The sequence below is a fragment of the Sciurus carolinensis genome, chromosome 8 (genome assembly GCF_902686445.1).
Source record: "Sciurus carolinensis chromosome 8, mSciCar1.2, whole genome shotgun sequence".
Lineage (NCBI taxonomy): Eukaryota > Metazoa > Chordata > Mammalia > Rodentia > Sciuridae > Sciurus > Sciurus carolinensis.
This window is the reverse complement of record NC_062220.1, coordinates 132528730-132553734: the sequence shown is the minus strand read 5'-3', so window position 1 is coordinate 132553734 and position 25005 is coordinate 132528730. Positions and strand designations below refer to the sequence as shown.

The 25005-nt window shown below is 39.7% G+C and overlaps 1 protein-coding gene across 2 annotated transcripts in view; it reads left to right on the top strand.

Annotated features, from left to right (window-relative positions):
* Positions 1-2186: 2186 nt before the first annotated feature.
* Rnf10 (ring finger protein 10) overlaps positions 2187-25005 on the top strand; it is a 37617-nt gene continuing 14798 nt past the window's right edge. For both annotated transcript variants that reach the window (XM_047561535.1, XM_047561534.1), the window contains exons 1-6: positions 2187-2790; positions 12712-12908; positions 18023-18222; positions 19960-20050; positions 21838-22022; positions 22102-22238. In XM_047561535.1, the coding sequence (XP_047417491.1) occupies positions 2634-2790; positions 12712-12908; positions 18023-18222; positions 19960-20050; positions 21838-22022; positions 22102-22238 (967 nt within the window). In that variant the 5' untranslated portion in view covers positions 2187-2633. The remainder of the gene's footprint in view (positions 2791-12711; positions 12909-18022; positions 18223-19959; positions 20051-21837; positions 22023-22101; positions 22239-25005) is intronic.

The window sequence follows — 25005 nt, the reverse complement described above, 5'->3', positions numbered from 1 at the left end:
CTTCAACTGGCATGTCCTGGGTGTTTTACTTAAACCCCATATTTTCAGTCTTTTTTTTTATGGAAAGGATAATGTAGACCATCTTGTACAAAAAAGAACGTAGGTTGTTGTTTTACTTGAATTCTGTATGTTTCTGCTTCAATTCCCTGTTTAAATGTATATTTTCTGTAAATATTTTACAAGGAGAAAGTGCCAAGAATCCTAAGAAACTATTTTGAAATGAAAAGACTCTTCCTGGTTTAATATAGCCTGACAGATGGACACCTACTACTCTGTGGTTTCCTTCTCTTTTATTTTTATGAATGATAGAAGGAAGAAATGATTCATCCATGCACTCAGAATTTAAAGGAAGTAAAGGTTCATCAAGGAATTGGTATATTCTCCACATCTAGTTATATAAAAGAATAGACCCCATGATTTGGGGCCAATCCTTCTCTACATAAAATTAAGTTTCCAGACCGATAGTGTGAAGCTATTCTCTTACTTCAGCATTATTTGTTTGTGTGTGTGGATAGGAACTGTAAAAAGGGAAGCAGGAAAAGAATTGATGGAGGTAATTTTATGGAAATTAAAAAATATGAAACTCAGCCAGACATAGTGGCACACACCTATAATCCCACCAACTCTGGAGGCTGAGACAGGAGAAATGCAAGTTTGAGGTTAGCCTGAACAATTTGGGGAGAACCTGTTTCAAAAATAAAAATAAAAATAAAAAGAGCTGGGAATGTAGCTGAGTGGTAGACTGCCCCTGGGTTCAATCTCCAGTTCAAAACACGCGCGCCCGCTGCGCGCGCACACACACGGAGATACTTTTCTCTGTTTTCATTCACCCCAGTTTAAACTGTTAATTCCAAGAAAGTTATTTATATGCCTATTAATGTCTTATAAACCATGTGATGACTAATAAGGAGCCAAGAAGGGCACAATTAGAAATTCCTTCATTATTATTTTGCAGTACTAGGGATTAGAACCCAGAGATTCACACTTGCTAGGCAAGCACTCAATCAATAACTTACATCCCCAACCCCTTTTTCAGTTTTTTTACTTTGAGACAGGGTCTTGCTAAATTGCCCAGGCTGGCCTTGAACTTGCCATCCTCCTGACTCAGTGTCTCCAGTAGCTGGGATTACAGGTGCAAGCTATTATGTCTGGTCATTCATGAAATGACTGCTAAAATTCTACTTATTCACCTCAGGTGTGGTTCAGTGGTAGCACACTTGTCTAGCATGCATGAGGCCTTGGTTTGATCCCCATTATCACTAAAATAAATAAATAAATAAAATTGCACTGATCTTTCTATGTTCAACTCATGTGACACCACTTTTTTTTTTTTTTTTTTTTTTTTTTTTTTTTTTTTTTTTTTTTTTTGGTGCTGGGGATCGAACCCAGGGCCTTATGCTTACAAGGCTAGCACTCTCCCGACTGACCTATCTCCCCAGCCTGTGACACCACTTCTGAACTGTGTCTGCTCTAATCAGCATTTTGTAGTTAACTGTGTTATAGCCCTTATCATGTTCTTGTATTGTATTTTTAACTTTATAATTTAGAATACTATGGAAATATTAAAGGTCTCAATGTATTTGGCATTCTCTGTGCTCAGCAGAGTGCTTGGCACAGAGTAAGTTTCTTTAATTTTGTGGTAGTGGGATTGAACCCCTGGGACCCTTTCAGTTTTTTATTTTGAGACACGGTCTTGATAAGTTGTTGAGGCTGATCTTGAATTTGAGATCCTCCTGCCTCAACCTCCCGAGTCACTGAGGTCACAGGGTTGAGCTACTAAGTCCGGCAGGTACTGTCATTATTAACACTAGTATTAATAGTAACTTGAGAGGTTAAACGCCATACGTCTATTGATATTAATACTAGAATAAGAACCATAAATCAAATGAGTCCATAAAGGATTCTACAGGTATTTCAATATTTGGCTGCGTTGTTGATAGCATCTGTCACTATTATATAGGTTGTCAGAGTACTAACTAAGACAGCCTGGACCTGGCGGTAACTACAAGTTCCACGATCCCATGCTCTTTTAGCTGGGCTGGGCGGTGTGTGTGTGTGTGGGGGGGGGGGGGGGGGGGCGGGAATCATTGGACCCGGATGTAAATGAAAACTACATTTCCCAGAGTGCTTCACTCCTACTTCTTCACTATAAATAGTCCATCCGGGTTCTTCGAGATGCTGTTTGGCGACTCGTCGCCATTCCCGGAGCAGCTCGGCCTCGGCCTAGAGGCGAGTGTCGGTCGCTGTGTCGGAGACACTCGTCCCCGACACCAAGACAGCCAGCTCTCTCTCCTGCCCCGCGGCGGGAGAGCGTGTCCGGCCGGCCGGCGGGGCTCGCGCACCCTCCCTCGCCTACCCTGCCCCTGCAAGCCTCCGCCCCGCCAGGCCCGGCCCGGACCCCCGAGCCCCGGCCTACTCCTCCTCCTTGGTCACCGCCGTCGCTGGGCTCAACAGCCCCGCCTGCCGCTTCTCCACCCAGTTTGAGAAGCCAAGGAAGGAAACAAGGAAAAATGTCGCCATGAAGGCCGAGAACCGCTGCCGCCGCCGACCCCCGCCGGCCCTGAACGCCATGAGCCTGGGTCCCCGCCGCGCCCGCTCCGCTCCGACCGCCGTCGCCGCCGAGGCCCCCGTTGATGCCGCAGAGCTCCCCCAGCGCCGCCGCCACCGCCTCCGACATGGACAAGAACAGCGGCTCCAACAGCTCCTCCGCCTCTTCGGGCAGCAGCAAAGGACAACAGCCGCCCCGCTCCGCCTCGACGGGGCCCGCCGGCGAGTCTAAACCCAAGAGCGGTAAGAGCGGGCCCACGGGAGTGGGCGGGGGGCGATTGCTGTCTTGTTGGGTCACCTAGGGACAAACTACCCTTGCTACTCCAGTTCCTTCCTCCCCATTTCTGTGGCTCCCATTATTTACAATTAAGTTAATCAGCACCAGCGTGATTTACGTGGATTCTGGCATCAAAACTCAAAACAGCTGGTAAAGTAGGTGCTATTTCTTTCCCCATTTTGCAGATGAGTAAGGGTAAGTTCACTCAGCTGTGAACAGGCCTTGAGACCTGGTTTGACTGACTCATCAGTCCATGCTCTAAAACCACTAGGATTGTTCTACCTTTAATGTTGAATTAGCACTGGAGAGTGTTCAAGTTTAAACAAGAGGGTGGGGCCCAAGGACTTGTCACATTCAAGTCTCCTATTTAATAATTCGACCCCAGATATGGTCCTCATATTTCAATCGTTTTATTTAATATGGTTAATAGTGAAGAGTGCAGACTCTGGGTTCAGTATTTTTTAGGTTCAGTTCTTGAGTGTCTGAGTTTCCTTACCTGTAAAGGTGGAATTAATATAATATTAAATAAACTTTAAAAAAATAGTGAAGAGATTGGAAGAGTACCTGACTCCTATTATGCACCAAAAACATTATACGTGTTTTTGTATTTTAGGCTGTAGTATTGTCTTTTAACAGGGAAGATATTGTAATGACAATTCAGTAGTCATGCTTCTTAATGTTAAGTTGTGACCATATGATAATAGCTGCCATTTATTGACGGCTCCCCAAGCACCCAGTACTTGGCTAGGCTATTACATCTGTTATCACTACTCCAGTCATTAACTTGTCTGGCAAGGTGGAACTGTTCCTATTTAAGGAAGGAACAAGCAGAAAAGGTAGAATGTTAGGAGTTGACGAGTCTGGAGTCCACTTTTCTCCTTCTTATTTCAAAGCCCGTGTACTGATCTGTTTCTTTTTGTGTTTCCATTATATTAATGATACTAGGAAGGTGTTTTTGGTGAGAGTAGGGGTATTTAGCAGAGGGAAACATTTGGAATCCCTCAATGTAGAGATCCAGTTACTTAACTTAAAATATTGGAAAGCTTACTTAAATTGTAAGGCTTACTGGTGAGTTCAACGTTTACCAGCTGGTTATGACAAACTTGTTTACCTGGTGTACTTGAGGACTTGTAGAGATTGCTTATGAACTCCATAATAAACTAATGCTTTAAACAGCTAAGCAGGGACTGACATGAACTCTCAGGCCAATCAGGAACTGGTGTGTAGACTAACTTGGGGGTGTTGTACATATGGATCTTCATCATGACCCCTCCAAAGATAAAAGATAGAAAGTCTTCTTGGCCATTGTTGGGATTGGTTTAGTGTGACCTGCATATTTCTCAAGGTAGTTGATAATAACCTTTCTTTTGCACTCTGTTTTCAAGTATAATATATAATTTGGTTCTGTTCTTCAACTACCTGAATTCTCCATTTTTCTAGGGCCCTTCTTTAAGCCACTACCACACATTCCTCAGTCAGCTGCAATAAGTGTCTTAAGTTTATTCCTTAGTAAGCAGTAGGTGAAAGCTTGTGATAATCCATACAAAACAACAATAAAAACTTAGGTGTTTAAGGCATTTTATTCCTGTGCCTTTTGAATGTTTAATGAAACTCATTACCTAACAGTATGAATTCTATTGTAGTTTGACCAAAGCAAATAAATTATCAGTGTTAACTTTTTGTTTGTTTGTACCAGGTATTGAACCCAGTGGTACTAAAGTACTGAATCACATCCCCAGCCTGTTTTTAATTTTTTGTTTTGAGACTGGGTCTTGCTGAGGTGCTGAGGCTGACTTTGAACTTGAAATCCTCCTGCCTCAGCCTCCTGAGCAATCGGGATTATAGGCATGCACCGCTGCGCCCAGCTAAGTGTTAACATTTCAAACAGTTGTATAGAATGAGTATTGTTTGGTTCATTCTGACTTTTTATTTTCTTGTTCTGGGGATTGAATCCAGGGGTGCTTTACCTCTGAGATACATCCCCAGCCCTATTTTCTTTTGAGATAAGGTCTCGCTAAAGTGCTAAGGCTGGCCTGGAATTTGGGATCCTTCTGCCTCCACTTTCTAAGTCACTGGATTGTAGGTATACCCCATATACCTGGTTCATTTTGACTTTTTAGAGTGATTTGTTTTTTATATGGTGAAATACTATAAAATGAACTTAAAACCCTTGTTCTCTTTATTTTTGTGCTGGGACTTGAACCCAGGGGCACTTAACCATTGAACTACATGCCCAACTCGTTATTTTTTATTTTGAGACAGGGTCTTGCTAAATTGTCCATAGAGTCCTCAAATGTGCCATCCTCCTGCCTTAGCCTCTCAACTGAGATTATAGGCAAGCACCACTAGTCCACCTTCTTAATTGGAAACTTCTGAGGAAGTAAAAATGTCAAGGATGTTTTGTTAGATTTCAGGAAACAGGAAATACACAAGTGTGCCTTCAGGTGGCATTAGTTTTTAAATGTGTTAGAAAGTTTGGCTATGTTTGCCCTTGTCAGCACTTACTTTTGTGGCTTGAAAGATGTTGCTTATAGCTGAATACATACTTTTTTTTGTTGTTGTTGTTGTTGTTTTTGCCAACTATAATCTGTGGCTTGCATTTGTATAGGAAGGGGTTAAAAGGTTAGGAAATTGTCCATATTGACTGATTTTTAAAGTTGAACTGAAGGGTAGAAAATGCTGCCTGCCTTAAGAACATCGTAGCTGGCTGGGGCAGGGTAGCAGGCACTTATAATTCCAATACTTGTGAGGCTGAGGCAGGATAGCAAGTTGGAGGCCAGCCTGGGCAATCAATAGTGGGCAACACGAGGAGACCCTGTATAAAAAAGCAAAACTGGGGAAAAAAATTACAACTGATGCCAGTGCTATTATAACAGATATTTAGAACTTCTGATACAATGGCTTTGAGATGGTTGTACTAACTAAAGGGTAGACACAGATTCTGTAGAATTCCATGAAAAAGTTTGAGGTATTTCAAAAGCTGAGTAAACACCTGATAGAGTCTGTCATGCTGGAAATTGTTGAAAGGACCTCTTCAAATTTCAGAGTCTTGAATTAAAGGAAGAACTGAAAGGGTGAGATGAAAAGATATAGCTTGACTTTCTTTTGTAAAAGTAAAAAGAACGAAAAATTTTTAGTGTGTAAATATTTAATCTTTTTCTCTCTCCCAGCTCATGAGAAAAAAACTCTGGTTTCTGTACTTTAAATTGTGTAAAACATAAATGGTCATTTGCTTCCTAGCTGCATGATTAATATGCTTGAGCCTTTGTTTCTGTGGCTGATTTTTTTGTCCTTCATTTGTACACAGGAAATGGGTAAATTTGGCTACCAGGATTTACTTGTTCTTTCCGGCCAGAATTGCACACTGTTTCTTTGCTTTGGCTAATTGCTTCAGATATTTACAGAACATTCTTTTTCTTGAGTGTATTTCTATAGCTTTATTCCAGTAGGGCTAATATGCTATTCTTAGAACGTTTCAACATTGGGTATCCCATGAATATATCTCAGAGGGGAGAGATGTTTAGGGGTGGAGGAGTTCATATAGAACAGAGAAAGTAAAAAGAGACAAGAAAGAGACTAGGCAATTTATAGCCTAATAATGGATCCTGTCCAGGAACTAGACTCTTGCCCCATCCTGGGCCTGTGGCACTGTCATGGAGGTTAAGGGAAGGTCAGTTATTATGAAGCAGTTATTTTGAGGTTGGTGGTATGAAGCACTGTCCTGACATTCTTCCTGTTATCCCGGTAACAGAAGCTAGGTTACTAGGTAATCTGCCTTGAAGAATACTTCTGAGTTGTAAATGGACCTGGCAATTTTGACTTTGAAAATTGTGATTTTAAACCTTCAGTAAAACCACTTAGATAAGTTATAAGAATTTGAGGATCTATTGGCTGGAGTCCTTGGTTTATTATGTGAATTAACAAGTTGGAAGTTTAGTGGGTAGTCTTGTCAGGAATGATTTTTATTTATTAGACTTTCAAATCAAAGCAACAGTAGCCACTTTAGTAGGCATCTTATACAAGTTTTCTCTTAATTTCTTATTCAGTGATGGAGGGTGAAGTATTAGTCCTATTTTTTAAAATAACTATTTAATATTTTTATGTGGTTCTGAGGATTGAACCCAGTGCCTCACACATGCTAGGGAAGTGTCTACCACTGAGCCACAATCTCAGCCCCGTGTTAGTCCTGTTTTACAGACAAGAAAACCAAGGCTTAAGAGGCAACAGAGTTGGTTTGTCTAAGTAAATTAGGGAGTCATAGGGGACATTTATAAATATACTTTATATAATAAACTCACTTGTCAAGCAAACTATTGGCACATGCATCATTCCTGATACCACCTCTCTCTTCCTTTCATTCAGAATTACTAATTACAGCTGGATTCAATTTGTTGTCAGTTGATTCTGTAGTAAGGCCATATGTTGCCCCTCTGGAGGTGCTTGTCAACCACTCTGGACCATGGGTAAGCAACTTGCTTGTGATTACAGCATGAATCAGCAGCAGAAACTTCCTGGCTGGTATTCTGACCTCTAGGCTGTGCCACCTGTTAGAACTAAAGCTAGAAATGATGATGCCAAATAATTTTAACTTTGAAAAACTCATGATCCTTCAAGGGGGAAGAGACTGCTGTTACTTTCCATTTGGGAAATGTTGAATAACCAAGACACTGGATCTGAGCCATTTAACTAATGGTCTTGTCCATTCTGGATTGTGTCTTGACATTATTTGCTCTTGGCAGTTGTTCTCAGCTCTGACTGTGCATCAGATTATCCTGAGGGCCTTTTTTTTTTTTTTTTTTTTTTTTTTTTTTTTGCTAATAAGGATTGAACCAGGGGGCTCTTAGTACTGAGCTATATCCATATCCCTTTTTATTTTTAGAGACAGGGTCCTACTAAGTTGCTGAGGCTGAACTTGAAATTGTGATCGATCTTCGTGCCTTTATTGCTTGAGTTTTTGGGATTACAGATGTGGGCCACTGTTCCCAGCCTGAAGACACTTAAAAAATAAACATGGGGCCTTTTCCTGGCAATTCATTCTGATTGGGCATTCATAATTTAAAAACTGGAAGTGACTTTGTTGTGCAGCAAGGATTGAGAGCCATCATACTGAGGTTTAAAACTTCATAAAACAAAAATAACAACAAAAATGAAAAAGTAAAAATAAAGATGACCAAAAAGAAAACTTCATAGGAGTTTTTTCTAAGAACTTACCTTTTTATTTTTAAACCCCAAATCTAAAGTAGATCATCTCATTGCTTCTATTAGAGAAAAGAGGATGAATTCTACCTCCTGGGTTATACACATATGTATATCCTGGCAAGTGTGTGCAAAATATATCTCAAATAGCACTCTTAAATTTTATCTTTGGGACCCAGGCAGGACAGTTCCTTCAATCTTTAGCTACTCATTGCCTGGATTGAGAGATAAGAGCCAGAGTCTCACTTGAGAGGTCTGACTTCATATTCTCAAGTAAGTAGAAGATGAGGGAGTTGATTTTAGCCATTAAAATCATGAATTCTTACGTGATCAGTCATTGTAATCGGATTTAGAAATGAACAGTTCACTGTCCCTCAAAACATTTCTGTAAGTGTTATGAAATAGTTTCCTTGCTAGTGTGGTAATAAGTGAAGAAATAAAAATGGCCCTTTTACTGAATGCCAGTTTATTTTCTTAAGCCCTTCCAGTGTAGAATTTGGCTTTACCTAAATTTGGAATCCATGAGGTGCCTTTCTTGTGGAGGATCCCCCATCGTGTGTGTGTGTGTGTGTGTGTGTGTGTGTGTATGTATGTGTTGTTGGAGATTGAACCCTCTTGCTAGGCAAGTGCTCTACAATTGGGCTACATCCCCAGAAAGGTGCCTCTTGTTTGTTTTGGGTTACTGAGAATTGAATCCAGGGGTGCTTTACTATTGAGCTATATCCTCAGCCCTTTTTATTTTTTATTTTGAGACAAGGTCTTGCTAAGATGCTGAGAATCTCATTAAATTGCTGAGGCTGGACTCAAACTTGGGATCCTTATGTTTCAGCCTCCCAAGTCTGTGGAATTACAGGTGTGTGCCACTGTGCCTATAGAAAGGTGCTCCTCTTGAAAGCAATTTCAGTCAAATTGAGGATCATATAAAATAGCCTTGAATAATTAGGTTTGGGCAATATGTTTTCTTTCTTTGTTGGGGAATTAAACTCAAGGCCTTGCATGTGCCAATCTCTTATTACTCAGTTTTATGTCCTCAGCCCCTATTTTCTTTGTATATCTATTCTTATACAACCTCATTTGTTATGAGTTGATGTGGAATGGGGTTAAGAAGAGCAAAGCAGGAAAGTGGCTGAGGTTATTTTTCAGTGGTAAAGAGTTAGCCTGGAGATTTGTACACTCTGAATTCATTTATATGGGAAAAAATTTTTTTTTTTTCCAGCACTGGATATTGACCTTATACATCTTAGGCAAATGCTCTCACCAAGCTACACCCCCAATTTCAATTCATATTTGAAATTTTTTCATAAAACTAATTCCATTGGTTGGAGGTAAGGCAAAATAGGAGACCTGAAGCTTTACTTTCTGCTTTTGTGTGTGTGTGGTACTGGGGAGAGAACCTAAGGGTGCTTTACCATTGAATTACCTTCCTGCTGCCCTGAGCCCTTTAATTTTTTGAGACAGGATCTTGCTAAATTGCCCAGACTTAACTGAAACTTGGGATCCTCCTGCCTCAGCCTCCTAAGTTGCTAGGATTATAGATGTGTCACCCACTCAGCTTAACTTTCTAATTGCTGTCATTGATGCCATGTTTGATGTTAATTGTTGCTCACTGGAGGAGTAGGTAAAAGTCTAGTTTGTTAGGTTAAAACTCTGGTCACTCTTTGTTTTATGGGTCGTTAGTAGGCGTGAACCTACCCTGACTGTGTTTCTGTAATGGTATATTCTGTTTACAATGCTGTCATCTCATGTTATTAGCTTAATTTCCAGGTTGTAGTTGGTTAGGTTTGGACAGGATGGTATATCTCTCATTCATCCCATGGGTTGGTTGAACTCACATTTCCTTTTATTTGATTTGATTTACTCTGCTATAAAATAAGCTAGTGAATTTACTTGTATAGAAAAAATTTCTTGTAAATACTTAGTTTTAAAAATTGCTCAGATATGTCTTCAGAACAGCAATTCTATATAGTTAAGTCACAATCTTAGAGGTAAGACCTGTGCATAGGAATCCCTTAAAGAGCTCATCTGAGTATTCCTGTGAACTGGCAGGATTGGAAACTACTGTCATAGGATCAAAGTGAATAGCTCCATTTCCCCCAAAGTAACTGTCATTAACAGTGTGGTGTAGTTCCTTGGTATACATGTTTCTGTTAATTATATATATTTTTAATATAAATAAGATAAAACTATATTTGGGAGGTTAGGAATCTTTGTAGTTTCTGAAGTTCATGCTGGATTCCTTAATTTTATAAACTATCACTACCATCCCCTTAAGTCTGAGCATAAACCTAATGATTTTCTTTTTCTTTTTTTTTTTTTTTAATGAAAAGTCTTCCAGCTTCATTTAGGCTCAGTGGTTCCTATAGTCCCAGCTACTTGAGAGGTTAAAGCATGAAAATGGGTTGAGCCCAAGAGTTCAGGTCTGCCTGGGCAAATATCTCTTTAAAAAAAGCCATCCCCACCTTCCATTCTAAGTTTTTGCTTTTAGCCATTAGATTATTATTAGATTAGTTATTAGATTATTGACTTGTTCAGATTTGCATATTGCAATAGTACAACATAGGGTGATTTAGGAAACACTTTTTTTGGTAGTACTGTGGACCTTGTGCACCTAGGGAAGTACTGTACCACTGAGCTTTGTCTTTGACTTTTTTCTATTTCAGGTGTATGTGTTTATCAAGTTCTATTTTGCTTTTTTTTTTCCCCTTAAAACTGGTAAACTTAGCATGTATGAAATGTGCTGATGAGGGTTCTTTTTTTCAATTTGGGCTGAAAAAAAAAAAAAGAATCCGTGCAATTAAGTTTCCTAGTGGAAAAAATGGAGCAAAGAATATAAGAAGACTCTACACAAAATGCAAATGGTCAATGGATTGAAAAAGTATATATTGCTAGTTATGAGAAATTCAGATTTAAAATCAGAAGGCTATTTTTTTTTTGATACTGGGGTTGAACCCAGGGGCACTCAACCATTGAGCTACATCCCTAGCCCTGTTTTCACATTTTATTTAGAGACAGAGTCTCACTGAATTAATTAGGACCTCACCAAGCTACTGAGTCTGGCTTTGAACTCGCAATCTTGCTGCCCCAGCCTCCTGAGCCACTGGGATTACAGGTGTGTGCCACTGTTCCAGGTCAGAAGACATTTTGACCTTTCACTTCAGGTATTAGCAAGAGTGTAGTGAACTAGCATTCTCTTTATAGTGCTGTTAGAATATAAATAAATTGATATACCTGTTCTAGAAAGCAACTTGAAGATATATAAAAGGCTTTCATGACAGTACTTTATCAGCTAATTTCATTTTGAGAATTTGACATAATAATATTTTAAAGCTGCAAAAAGTTAGAAGCTACCTAACTGTATAACAATAGGGAATTAGTTGTATTGTGCTCTAAGTGTATGACAGACAATAGTGCAATCATCAGTTATGCTTCTGAAGTCTAGGAATGGGTGAAAATTCTCAGAGTAACAAGTAAAAGACCGCACATCTTGTATGTTTGCCATTTTACATAAGACATGTGGTAAGAATATTGAAATTAAAACTATTAATAAGTCAGTGTTTTGTGGGTACTGGCAACTTTATTCTTTGATATTTTCAAAATTGAGTATTCTTATGAAGTTGAAGGAAAAAAGCAAGAAACTTTTTCCTTGTACTGGGGCACATCCAGCTTTTTCTTTTTTTTTTTTTTTTTTTTTGCAATAGTTGAAATTTATCCCAGGGTTTCCCTCAAAGCTGGGCAAATGCTTTATCACGAGCTATGTCCCCAGCCCTTAGTTTAAATTTTGAGACGGTTTTGCTAAGTTGTCCATATTGACCTGGAACTCATGATCCTCTCTCACCTCAGCCTTCTGAGTAGGTGTGTATCATTGTGCCTGGCATAAGAAACTTTTTTTTACCCCCATTACTGGGGGTTGAACCCAGAGACACTTAACCACTGAGCCACATCCCCAGTCCTTTTTTTTTTTTTTTTTTTTATATTTAGAGACAAGGTCTCACTGAGTTGCTTAGGGCCTCACCCTAATTTTGCTGAGGCTTCTTTGAACTCTAGATCCTCCTGCCTTAGTCTTCAGAGCCATTGGGATTAGCACCTGGCAAGAGACATTTTAAAAAAGGATATAACTCAAAACTCATCTAGTATTCTCTTAGAGTTCAACTTTTGTTCTGTTTATTTAGTAGCTTCTCAGTTTGACTTCTAGAACGTACATAAATGTTTTGCTTTTGTGCCTCTTGAATATATCTGCTGAATCTAGGCCAACCCCTTACAGTATGGATTCTGGCTATACTATAGTAGTTTAAGGGTAATAATGTCTTCTGTCCTGCTGCCAGATAAAGTACTTTTTCCTAATATAGAATGACTGTTTCCTTTCCTCTTAACTTTATCTGAATGAACTTTTACAAGATAACATGCCTAGGCTTGTAAAAGAGACATTATGAACTGGTAATTGATGTGGTTTGATCTGTACTGTTTGTCCTGAGGGAGGGACTTCTTAGGCTTTATCATTAAAACAAAAACCCCACCTCAGGGTTGGCTTGCTCAAAAGACCAATGGCTGGCCTGAACACATTTCTTAGAGGTTGTAAAAAAGTTCATTTTCTCTTTATTTAGACACAATTTTGCTGGGAGGTGAAGAGAAATTATTTTACCTATTTAAATATGTATCTTCTTAACTAATTCTTTTGTATTTCTTCTTTTCAGATGGAAAGAATTCAAGTGGATCCAAGCGTTATAATCGCAAGCGTGAACCTTCCTACCCCAAAAATGAAAATTTTAGCAACCAGTCCCGTCGCTCCAATTCACAGAAAAGCAAAACTTTTAATAAGATGCCTCCTCAAAGGGGCGGCGGCAGCAGCAAACTCTTTAGCTCTTCTTTTAATGGTGGAAGACGAGATGAGGTATGGACTTTGAGAATGTCCTTCCTAGACTATAAGCATGAAGGTTTTTTTGGTTTGTTTTGTTTTTTCCCTTGTAGTTGAGGGAGAAGAGCAAGAGGTAGAATGGGTAACCAAAGTAATCTGGTAGTTTGAGATTAACTGGGTCTGGAACTTTGCTATCTCTTTTCCTCTGGCGGTTATGAAAATTTCCTGAGGAAGGGAGATATAATTATTGTTTGTGAGAAATTATGGCATATTTGGGGACCTTACCTGTGTAATCTCTTAACCTGAATGCCTATGAACAAGACTGATTAAATGGTCCTGTTTGAATGGTCTTGTTACATGTAAGAGTAAAACAATTCACTCAGTCACTGAGAATTTACTCCTTGCCTTCTACAAATCAAATAGTATTTAGGAGTTTGGAATACAGCATTAAACAAAACATTGTTTTTGTCCTTCAGGAGCTTATATTCTAGTTTGGAGAGACAGTAATTAATTTTTGGTTTTGCCTCAGGGATTGAACCCAGAGGCACTTAACCGCTGAACCACATCCCTAGCCCTTTTTAAATATTTTACTTAGAGACAGGGTCTCGCTGAAGTTGCCCAGAGCTGGCTTTGAATTTGTGATCCTCTTGCCTCAGCCTCCTGAGCTCCTAGAATTACTGTTGCGCACAGCCACACCTGGCATTCTTTTTAAGATTGGGTCTCACTAAGTTACCTAAACTTGCCTTGAACTTTTGATCCTTCTGCCTCAGCCTTTTAAAAATATTTTATTTATTTATTTATTTAAAAATTTTTTTATAACTTAAACTTATTTTTATGTGGTTCTGAGGATCGAACCCAGTGCCTCACACATGCTAGGCAAGCACTCTACCAGTGAACCACAACCTCAGCCCTGCCTCAGCCTTCTGAGTTGCTGTTTTTTTGTTGTTTTTGCTGATGCTGGAAATTCAACCCAGGATTTCATTCATGTTAGGCAAGCACTCCTCCTGAGTGAGCCACACCCCCAGCCCAATGAAGATACTCTTGGTGAGAGTGATGCAAGTGTTGAAACAGGGTGGTGATGGTGAAGGCAGTGAGAAATGGTCAGCTCTGGGAGATTACTTTAAAAGTAGAGCCAACAATATTGTATTTGTTAGATGTGGGGACTAAGCAGAAAAAAGTCTGAGTAATGTTTTTGGCATGAGACCAATTCAAGTACCATTTGCTGTAATGGGGAAGATTTCAAGAGGAGTACAGTTTTGTAGGAAGGTATAAGGATTGAAATAAAGAACTTTATTTTGGAAATGGTATATTTTCATTGGAATACCTATTAGATATTTAAGTAGAGGTAGACAATTATGAATTTGTAATTCAGAGAGGAGACCCAGATTGGAGAACTGGCAGCATATAGTTGTTTTTTAGAACTATGGAACTAAGTGAGACATATTATCAAGGAGTTATAATGCTAAGTCGACAATAGGTTGCTGGGTGTGGTGGTGCAGGCCTGTAATCTCAGCTATTTGGGAGGCTGAGGCAGGAGCAGGATCGCAAGTTTGAGGCCAGCTTCAGCATCTTAGCAAGACCCTGTTTCAAAAAGAGCTGGGAATATAGTTCTGTGGGAACATTGAAACATGGGTTTAATGCCCAGTACCACAAAAACAAAAAACAAAACTGATCAATATAAATTCAAAAGAGAGAGGGCTGGGGTTGTAGCTCAGTGGTAGAGTGCTTTTCTAGCACGCGTGAGGCACTAGGTTTGATCCTCAGCATCACATAAAATAAAGGTATTGTGTCCATCTACAACTTAAAAAAAAAAAGTTAAAAAAGATGGTCTGGGTGTGGTGGTGCATGTCCATAATCCCAGCATCTTGAGAAGCTGAGGCAAGAGAATTGCAAGTTAAAAACCAGCCTCAGCAACTTAGTGCGTCTTTTGTCTCAAAATAAGAAAAGGGCTGGGGGATGGACTCAGTGGTTAAGTGCCCCTTGTTTCAATTCCCAGGACCAAAAAAAAAAAAAAAAAGGATGGAAAGAAGAAACAACAAATTTTGATGATCTTTTGTAGTAGCTTTGCTCTGAGGAGAAGTAAAAAGGTGACATAGTAGCTTGAAGGGAATATGAAGAGGAATATTAAGATAAGGTTAGAGCTTGTCTCTGCTAATGGGGTGGTTATGATGAGAGGGATAAAATAAGAGGTAAAAAGGGGAGAATGCTCAACAGTGTCCTTGAGTTCTTGTGATCTAGTGCAAAAGTGAAGGAATTGGCTTAGGAGTTGTGTCAGCTTATCCATAGTAATAAGAGGAAGACTTTTTGGCAGGATATTGGACTTCTATCCAAATTGTGCTTATTTTCTTAGTTGAAATACATAAAGTTAGCTGAAAGAGGAGGTTGGAAGCATGAAGGGGTTGTCTGGGAGAATAGGGGACTGAAGGGACTGTGGAAGAATAGTAGGATTGCAGTATGATTCTTAGGCTGTGTAAGTGGCTACTTTGGTGCGAACAGTAATGTGTTTTTAGCTATGTCTTGCCTCTGTGGAGGGGAAGGTTTTGCTGGGTGATACAGCAGAGGAGAGAAAGGGCCATGGACTACAGGATCTAAGCCAAATAAAGGAAGTTTAGGGGATTGGATCTCTGGTTTGTAGACTTTAAAGTAGGGACAAAGAATTAAAATAAGGACTAACTCTGGAACAGAATGAGTATCTGGTTGGACAGTAGGATGCTCAAAATTAATGATAATGGACTGGAGTTGTGGCTTAGTGGTATAGCGCTTGCCTAGCATGTGTGAGGTACTGGGTTTGAATCTTAGCACCGTCTATAAATAAATAAAGGTCCATTGACAACTAAAAAAATTAAAAAAAAAGATGCTACTAAAAAAATGATAATGACGTGATCATTAACAGCATGGTCTATATTATAGAGCAGTCATTAACAGCCTGGTCTATACTATAGAGCAGTGCTCTGTAGTGCAAAAGCAAATCATGTGTGATTAATATTTTCTGGTTGCCACAGTAAAAATAAAAACCAAAACAAGCTTGGGCCGTGGCATGCACCTGTAGTCCTAGATATTTTGGGAGACAGAAGCAGGAGGACTGCTTGAACCCAGAAGTTCCAGGCCAAACTGAGCCACCATAGCAAGACCCTGTTTGCAAAAAATAAAATAAATGGAAAAAAAAATGAAATTAATTTTAACATATTTTAAGTTAAATATGGCACATCTAGCTAGTGGTTGCTGTATTTGACAACAGCTCTAGAAGGTATGCCTGTCTGTAGGAGCGGGTGCCTGAAATAGGGTGGGGGGCATGCTGATTGGAAGAGAGGAGGTCAAGGCCTTGAGAGGTCGGCATATTGGGAAAATGATTAGGAATTGACAGTGGGTGGTACTGTAGAGAGTGGACCAGTGAGGACGACAGGTGAATTCAGAAGATTGAAAATGGGTGTGATTTTGTTGACTGAGCACAAGCTCTAAGATCTAAGTTTGGGGCATGGGGATAGAAGACTAATTAGGGGAGATCAGAGCCATATAGACGTGAGTCCAGGGCACGAGAGATAAGGGATGATCTGGGAAGCCTGGTGCTTCCTGTGGTGACTTAACATAAACATTGTGAGACAAGGTCCAAGATAGGTTAAGATTAAAAAGTTATCTGTGTGGTATGCCGTGGCTTTTATTTGTTTTAAAAGGTGATCTGCTATGGTTCTGTATACATAAACTGATTCAGGGCATATTCGTTACCTCTGGAATAGAATGTACAATTTTCCTTTGTGTACTCCTTAAGACTCTTTTATCATGTATGTGCATGGTGGTTTGAGCAGCAAAAGTCTTGTGTTTCCTTTGGTCCAATAATTCTTGTATGTTGTAAAGAAATAATGGGGGTTTTGGGATATAAATCAGTAGTAAAGCACTTGCCTAGCATGTGTGAGGCCCTGAATTTGATCTCTAGCTCTGAAAAAAATAAAAAATAAAAAATTGCAGGTGCCTGCATATTTGTGTACAAAGATCTATTCACAAATGTGATTATCAGAACATATTTTGTAACAGTGGAAAAAACTACAATCTGTCATAAAGTAGGGCATTACAATATGGCATGCCCATATTATGTAATGGTATATAGCCATTTAAAGTGACAGTGTACTAATATAAACATGACAGTGTGTTATAATAAATAGGAAAGTGAGGGTGGGAAATGTACTTAACTGACTTAGCACTTACCTTTATCACTTCAGTTTGGAATTGTTGAGGACTGAAATGTGTCCTGACATTTCTTCCATCTTTGTATGCAGCACTGTTTCTTATATATTGTTTCTTGCCACTTTCTAAACTGTTTCTGAATCTGCTGTTTGGGTTTATTTATGGACACAGGTAGTCTGCCTAAGTGTTCTATCAGTTTTAATTAACCAGGAATAGCAGTGTGTCTTACGAAGTCTCTGGCAGGATCCAGAAACCTATGGCAGTTAGCAGTGGCCTTCAGGCTACCTCCAAAGGGTGACTCCACAGACTTGCTATGTCGGGGGGTGGGGGGTAGGGGGGGAGGGAACAGCTAATAAGGATGAAGGTGTGGACCTCAGGTTTTAGTTCAGAGATAGAGTACTTGCCTAGCATGGTGAAGGTGCTGGGATGGATCCCCAACACCACACACAAACACACACAAAAAACAGAAGAATGAAGGTTTAGGAGTCATGTAGGACTATGGGAAGATTAATCCAGTAAACAGATCTTTGTGCTTTAAGATAGCTAGAGGAGTTTGTGCTGGACTTTGTCTTTTTTTTTTTTTTTTTTTATTGTAAACAAATGGGATACATGATGTTTCTCTGTTTGTACATGGCGTAAAGGCATACCATTTGTGTAATCATAAATTTACATAGAGTAATGTTGTTTGATTCATTGTTATTTTTTTCCCTTCCCCCCCTGGGCTTTGTCATTTAATGATTATTTGCCATTTAGCAGGGCAGACTAAACAGTGTAAGAAATGGGAATGTTAAATGCTCCTTTTCCCCCTCTTCACTCCCATCTAGGTCTTGAATAGACTTTTGTATTACCCCCTCCTTGGAAGATTATTTAAGTCCGTTTTAATATTTTAAGCTGTGTCAAAGGAGGGGTTGTGCTGGTTTCTGCTGTAAATTGGTGTTGTCCTAATCCAAAACACTTGTAATTCTCCCTAGGTAGCAGAGGCTCAAAGGGCAGAGTTTAGCCCTGCCCAGTTCTCTGGTCCTAAGAAGATCAACCTGAATCACTTGTTGAATTTCACTTTTGAACCCCGTGGCCAGACAGGTCACTTTGAAAGCAGTGGACATGGCAGCTGGGGAAAAAGGAACAAGTGGGGACATAAGCCTTTTAACAAGGAACTCTTTTTACAGGCCAAGTAAGTATTGCTTTTCAGGGAGAAAGTGGAATTGAGAGACTCTGGATAATTGGGTTGCTGTGAGGAGACTTCATTTAAACTGTAGGAGAGGGGCAGAAAAGAAACCGATGCCTCTTTTTTGCCTCTCTCATTTTCTTGCCAGGTAGATGTTCCTGGTACTTAATATAGTGCTTAAACAAATGGCATGAGTATTATGAAAAGGAGGAAAAAGTGGAATTGAACCTGATTTGAATATCCTTGTAAAGAAGAGACCCCCCCCTTTGGTACTGGGGATTAGCCTAGGGTGTGAAGCACACCAAGCATGCCCTCAACCTCTACCACTAAGCTATATCTCTGTCCCTTTTTATTTTTTATTTTGAGATGGGATGTCAAATTTAATTCTCCTGCCTCAGTTTCCTAGTAGCTGGAATTAACAGGTGTGTACCACTGTGCCTGGCTAGAAAAGGAAATTTCTTGAGAATTTAATGACAAATTGAAATGCTTGGCATACATTTGCTAAAATACTGATTCTCTTTTGTTTTTCATTGTTGAGGATAAAAACCAGTGCCTTGACGTGCTAGGCAAGTGCTCTGCTACTGAGCTAAATCCCCAACTTCTTTCCACCTCTGCTTTTTTGTTTCGGTACCAGAGATTGAACCCAGGGGACACTTACCCACTGAGCCACATCCTCAGCCCTTTTTATTTTTGAAATTTTGAGGCAGTTTCTCATTAAGTTGCTCAGGGTCTTGCCAGGTTGCCTAGGTGGCTTTGAACTTTGATCTTCCTGCCTCACTTCCTGAGCCGCTGGGATTAGAGATATGCACCACTGTGCCTATCTCTCCCCACTTTAAAAAATATAAATATATATATTTTTAGTTATAGATGGACACAATACCTTTATTTATTTATTTATTTTATATTCCTAAATTTGTATTTCAGGAGAGTAGGGTCAGCAATTCAAAACAACAATTTTACATGTAGTCTGAATTATGTACCCCCAAAATAAATGACCACATCATACCCCTCAGTATAGTGAATAATGCCTTATTTGGATATAGTATCTTTGCATATATGATTAAATTAAGGGTCCCGCTGAATACCTGAATACCTTTATTTTTTATGTGGTGCTGAGAATTGAACCCAGTGCCTCACATGTCCAAGGCAAGCACTCTACCACCGATCTACAACCCAGCCCTACTCCCTGCTTTTTGAGATGGGATCTTGTTGTTATTCAGGCTGGCCTTCAACTGCTGGGCTCAAGTGATCTCCTGTCTCAGCCTCCTGAGTAGTTGGGACTATAGGCATATGACCCCATGCCTAGCTCCCCATCGTTTTCTCTTATATAGCATTAGTTTATGATGGTTTGACCTTGGACCTAGACTGAAGTAACCGTTCTATACTTTATACAAACTGATCAGAGATGATTTGAGAATAGTTCTAAACTTGAAGATGAGCCACATTCTAGGATTCCAGGGTTTGAGGGAGGAAATCTGTTTACTTCTGGTTCAGAGACCCATGGTCTAGGTTAATTTTAGTTCAAAGGAGACCAACAGGGAACTTGACTGGGTTTAGACCTCTGTCTGCTGAGTCTGAATTCTTTCCAGAGTCAGGGCTCAGAATCGAGGCATTGTGAAGATAGTGCTTCACAAATGATGACTGCTAATGACTTACATTTGAATTCTAAATGAAGAGATGATTGTATTTCAGCTGAGGACTTGATGAGTCTCACTGTTGTCCTGTTTTCACCCCTATTTCTAGCTGCCAGTTTGTGGTATCTGAAGACCAAGATTACACAGCTCATTTTGCTGATCCTGATACCTTAGTCAACTGGGACTTTGTGGAACAAGTGGTAAGTAACTCAGCCAAATTTATAAGTTGTTAGTGGGTGAAGGAGCACACAAGGGACAATAGTCACAAAGCAGCCGTTGGCTGTATTCACTGCTGATTGATTTCCTTTTCTGCCTTATGGTAGACATTCCAGTCCCTGGTTCTTCCTCGAGTTTATTTTGTGACTAGTGGCACTGGTCTTAGGGATGGAGTGTGGAAGGTTCTGATCTGAAGTTAGATAAGCAGATCTGTCTACCAGTTCTCCTGGAAAGTAGTAACCCAGGAGAGAGACTCTTAATTTCCCTCCTTACCCAGTGGGGATTGATTACATGGACATTTCTTCACTGGTAGTCCATTGTGTAATCAGTGTCAAATTAGCACACAGCTATACCTTCTGTCAAAGTCACTGTTGTATTTGTTTTCCACCAAAGTTATGAACTCTAGGTGTCTCCTTGTTGATCTTAACAGGGTATCTGATATAGAATAAATTTGAAAATTACAAGTATTTTTCTTTTTCTTTTTTAAAATAAGTCCCCCATAATAAGTCTCATTATTGTGAAAATTCATAAAATCATCTGAGAATGACATAGAAAGCCTATAAAGTTTTACATATGTATTGGTTCAAAAATATAGCCAGGTAGTGGCACATGCCTGTAATCTTACCTGCTCAGGTTGAGGCTAGAGAATTGCAATTTTGAGACCAGCCTGGGCAGCTTAACAAGACCCTATCCCAAAAAATAAAAAGGGAGGGGATATAGCTCAGTGGTAGAGCACCCCTGAGTTAAATCCCCAGGGAGGGATGTGTGTTGTATGTGTACACACCCACACCTGCCCACTCACACACACTGCTAAACATAAAGTGAAAGTTTTAACTCCTGTTGGAAATTACCTGTAGATTATTGCTGGTCCTTTCTTAATGCTTTTCTGTATATGTACCTATGAAATTTTTTTTTTTGTTAATGGATTCATGTGATTTGTTATATTTTCCTTTAATGTAAAACCTCCAAAATGTCAGTTATGTATTTGTTTTCCTTCTTTCTTTCCAGTACTGGGGATTGAACCCAGGGGGTGCACTACGACTGAGCTACACCCGCTCAGCCGTTTTTATTTTGATATAGGATCTTGATAAAATTGCCCAGGCTTACCTTGCACTTGTGATTCTGTTGCCTCAGACTCCTGAGTTGCTGGGATTATAGACATGTCCCATTGTACCCGGCTATGTATTTTTTTAATTTTATATTAAACCATTGTTTTAGTTTCCCTAATGATTTGCTTAAAGTGTTGTCATCCGCCAATGACTTGGGAGGCTGAGGCAGGAAGATCACAAGTTCAAGGCCAGCCTCAGCAACTTAGTGAAGCCCTAAGCAACTTGATGAGATCCTGTCTCAAAATAAAAAATACAAAGGGGTGCAGGATGTGGCTTAGTGGTGAAGCACCTCTGGGTTCAATTCTCTGGTCCCCCTCCAAAAAAAGAAAAGTGCTGTCATCTATAAACCTGCATTTTTAACAAATTACATGAGAATGTGTTGAGTGGCTAGGTACAGTGGCATACATTTGTAATCTCACCAACTCGGGAGGTTTGGGCAGAAGAGATTACAAGTTCAAGGCCAGTGTCAGCAACTTATACCCTGACTCAAAATAAAAAAGGTTGGGGATGTAGCTCAATGGTAAAGCACCCAGTTCCCCCCACTGCCCCTGAAAAAAAGAATATGTTGAGTATAAGTGTGTGGGAGTGATATAGGAGAGGCATTTAACTTTTACGGGTCTTAGTTATTCCAAAAGTAATGAAATTGTGGCATTTTGTTTTAGCGCATCTGTAGCCATGAAGTGCCATCTTGCCCAATATGCCTCTATCCACCTACTGCAGCCAAGATAACCCGTTGTGGACACATCTTCTGCTGGGCATGCATCCTGCACTATCTTTCACTCAGTGAGAAGACCTGGAGTAAATGTCCCATCTGTTACAGTTCTGTGCATAAGAAGGATCTTAAGAGGTGAGATGGAGCTATTTATTAGGTTAAACATCAGTCTGCCAGCTCCTTATTCTGCTTCACCTAAATGTCCATGTTACAGTGTTGTTGCCACAGAATCTCGTCAGTATGTTGTTGGTGATACCATTACAATGCAACTGATGAAGAGGGAGAAAGGAGTGTTGGTGGCCTTGCCCAAATCCAAGTGGATGAATGTAGATCACCCTATTCATCTAGGAGGTGAGTTCCATTAATTTTGAGGGCAGATAATCTCAAGTGTACTCTCTGAGATTGTTGAATATATCTTCATATTGTCAAACAAATATTGAGCCTTTGGCTAGAGGTGGTAGCACACACCTGTAATTGCAGGTATTTGGGAGACAGGGGGATTGCAAGTTGGAGGCCAGTCTGGGCAATTTAGCAAGACCGTGCTCAAAAAATGAGGAAAGAGTGAGGTGGGGATGTACCTCAGTGTTAGAGAGTCTCTGACTGGGTTCATTACCTAGCACTGCCAAAAAAGAAAGAAGTTTAGCTTTGGGGCAAGCCAGTTCCAGCATTTCAGGATTAGTCAGAAGGGTTCCAATAGGTAGAGCTTGCATGGAGTGGTTTAACTCTGGCTTCAGATTTCTTTCACACACACACACCCTCTCTCTCTCTCTCAAATTTTTCATTTTATGGGGCTTTTTTTTTTTTTCCCCTCATAGTGATGGAGATTGAACCCAGGGTCTTACACATGCTAGGCAGGTGCTTTGCCACTGAGCTATATCTCCAGTACTTTTTTTTATGTTTTATTTTAAAACGGGGTTTCACTGAGTGTCCCAGACTGGCCTTGAACTTGGAATCCTTTTGCCTCATCCTTCTGAGTAGCTGGGATTGCAGGCATGTGCCCCCACACCCAGCTTACTAGGCTTTCCTGAACAGTGTTTGGCATTGTGCCCAGTCTTGGGGGTTTCACAGTCAGCCGGTCTTGGCAGTTTCAGTCAGCCAGTCTTGGCATCTGTCATCAAGGAACTCAGTAGTCTAAAAGAAGAGGCAGATGGTAGACGCATATAAGGCCATCAGGATATAGAGTGTGATAGGTGCTTACAGTGGGGAACGTACAACAGGTTGTATTTCTTGAAGTAGTGACCTTTTTACTGAAGTGGCATTTCAGTCTTTAGGACAAAGGTGGAACTCTCATAAATGGTATTGGAATAGTCAGCTGTTATCATGGGAAAAATATAAAATTAGATACCAGTTTTATACCGGTTATAAAAAGTACTTCCAGCTGGGTGCTGGTGGCATATGCCTAGTGGCTTGGGAGGCTGAGACAGAAGAATCTTGTTCAAAGCCAGCCTTAGCAACAGCGAGCCACTAAGCATCTCAGTGAAACTCTGTCTCTAAATAAAATAGAAAATAGGGCTGGGGATGTGGCAGTGGTTGAGTTCACTTCCCGGTACCACTCCCCCACACCCCTGGGGGAAAAAAAAAATTTCCAGATAGGTCAAAGAACTTAATGTCCAAAACTTTTAAACCTTAAAGGAGAATACAGGAGGGAGGAGTGGCTAGATGGCTAGATCAACAACAGCCAAAACTGCTAATTAAAGGGAAAAAAAAAAGGAATGTAAAAAAGCAAAATATAGGATATCTTTTTTAAAAACTTTGGTGCTAGGGTTTGAACCCAGGGCCTTAATTATGCTAAGCTGATGCTTTGCCACTGAGGTGGACCCCCAGCTTTAAGATAATATATACAGTCTTAAGTAAGGGTAGATTTTTGAACCAGGCTGAAACCGTAGGTGCTATAAAGGAAGACTGGTGTGTTGGTCTTTTGGTGTGTGTATGTATATTTGTACTGGATATTGAACCCAGGGGTGCTCTGAAGATTAATGTCCAAAAAATAGAGATGTTCTAGAAATTATTTTAACCCAGTAGAAGAATGAGTTAAGCATATGACACAGCATTTCCCAGTAAAAGAAATCCACCTCTGCATATCTGAGATGTCCATCAGATTTTTCACTCACTGCCCCTGCCAAAAATATTAGTAACACTGGGTTTTGTCAGGAATTGGGAAAGTGGGGACTGTAGTCCTTGGGAGTTTAAATTAATCACAGCCTTTTGCGATTTGGTAGGATTTAAAGATAGGTGTAATAGTTATCAATGAGCATATGAAAATTTTCGTTAGAGTGTAATGATGAGAAATTGGCAATATAAATATTGTATAAAAAGAACTTTATTATAATGCATCATTGTGGAACACTGGAAGGTGAGGATAGAGTAGGTCTGTTTCAACATACAAAATTTATAAAGACATTGAGAAATAAGCTGCAGAACATGATGTACAGTTTATTGTATAAGAAATCCTTTTTTATGAACATGTGAATAAATGTATAGGAAAAAATTGAAGGCTACATATTCAAATTTGTAAATGGCATCTTTTAAATGGCACCAGAATAGGAGGACAAGAAGATATTAGGACATTTTAAGAGGGTTTCAAGATAACTTTTTTGGTAGCAGGAGTTGAACCCAGAGGTGCTTTATTATTGAGCTACATCCCCAGTCATTTTTAAATTTTTTTATTTTGACACAGAGTCTCTCTAAGTTGCTTAGGGCCTTGCTTAGTTGCTGAGACTGGCCTCAAACTTAGATTCCTCTTGCCTCAGCCTCCCAAGCCACTGTCAAGATAACATTTTAAAACTTTGTAAAAGTACAGAAACTATGGGGAAAGAAAGTAAAGGAAATAAATCAACCATAATCCTCTTAGGTGCCCCCAAAATGTTAAATGCAGACCTTTTTTCTGTGTGTGTGTGTATTTCTGTGAGATTGGATTAGATTGGTCTGACATCTCCTTTTTTCACAGAACATAGGTCTCCAAGTCTCACTGATTGTTTTCTTAGAAAACCATTTCTAGTGTCAGGAATTCACTTTATAAATACGTCATTGTGTAATGAACCATTTGTTATTGTTGGATATATGAATTGGTTTTCTGATACTGCATGTAATGCTGTAATTAAACATGATACAAATAAAT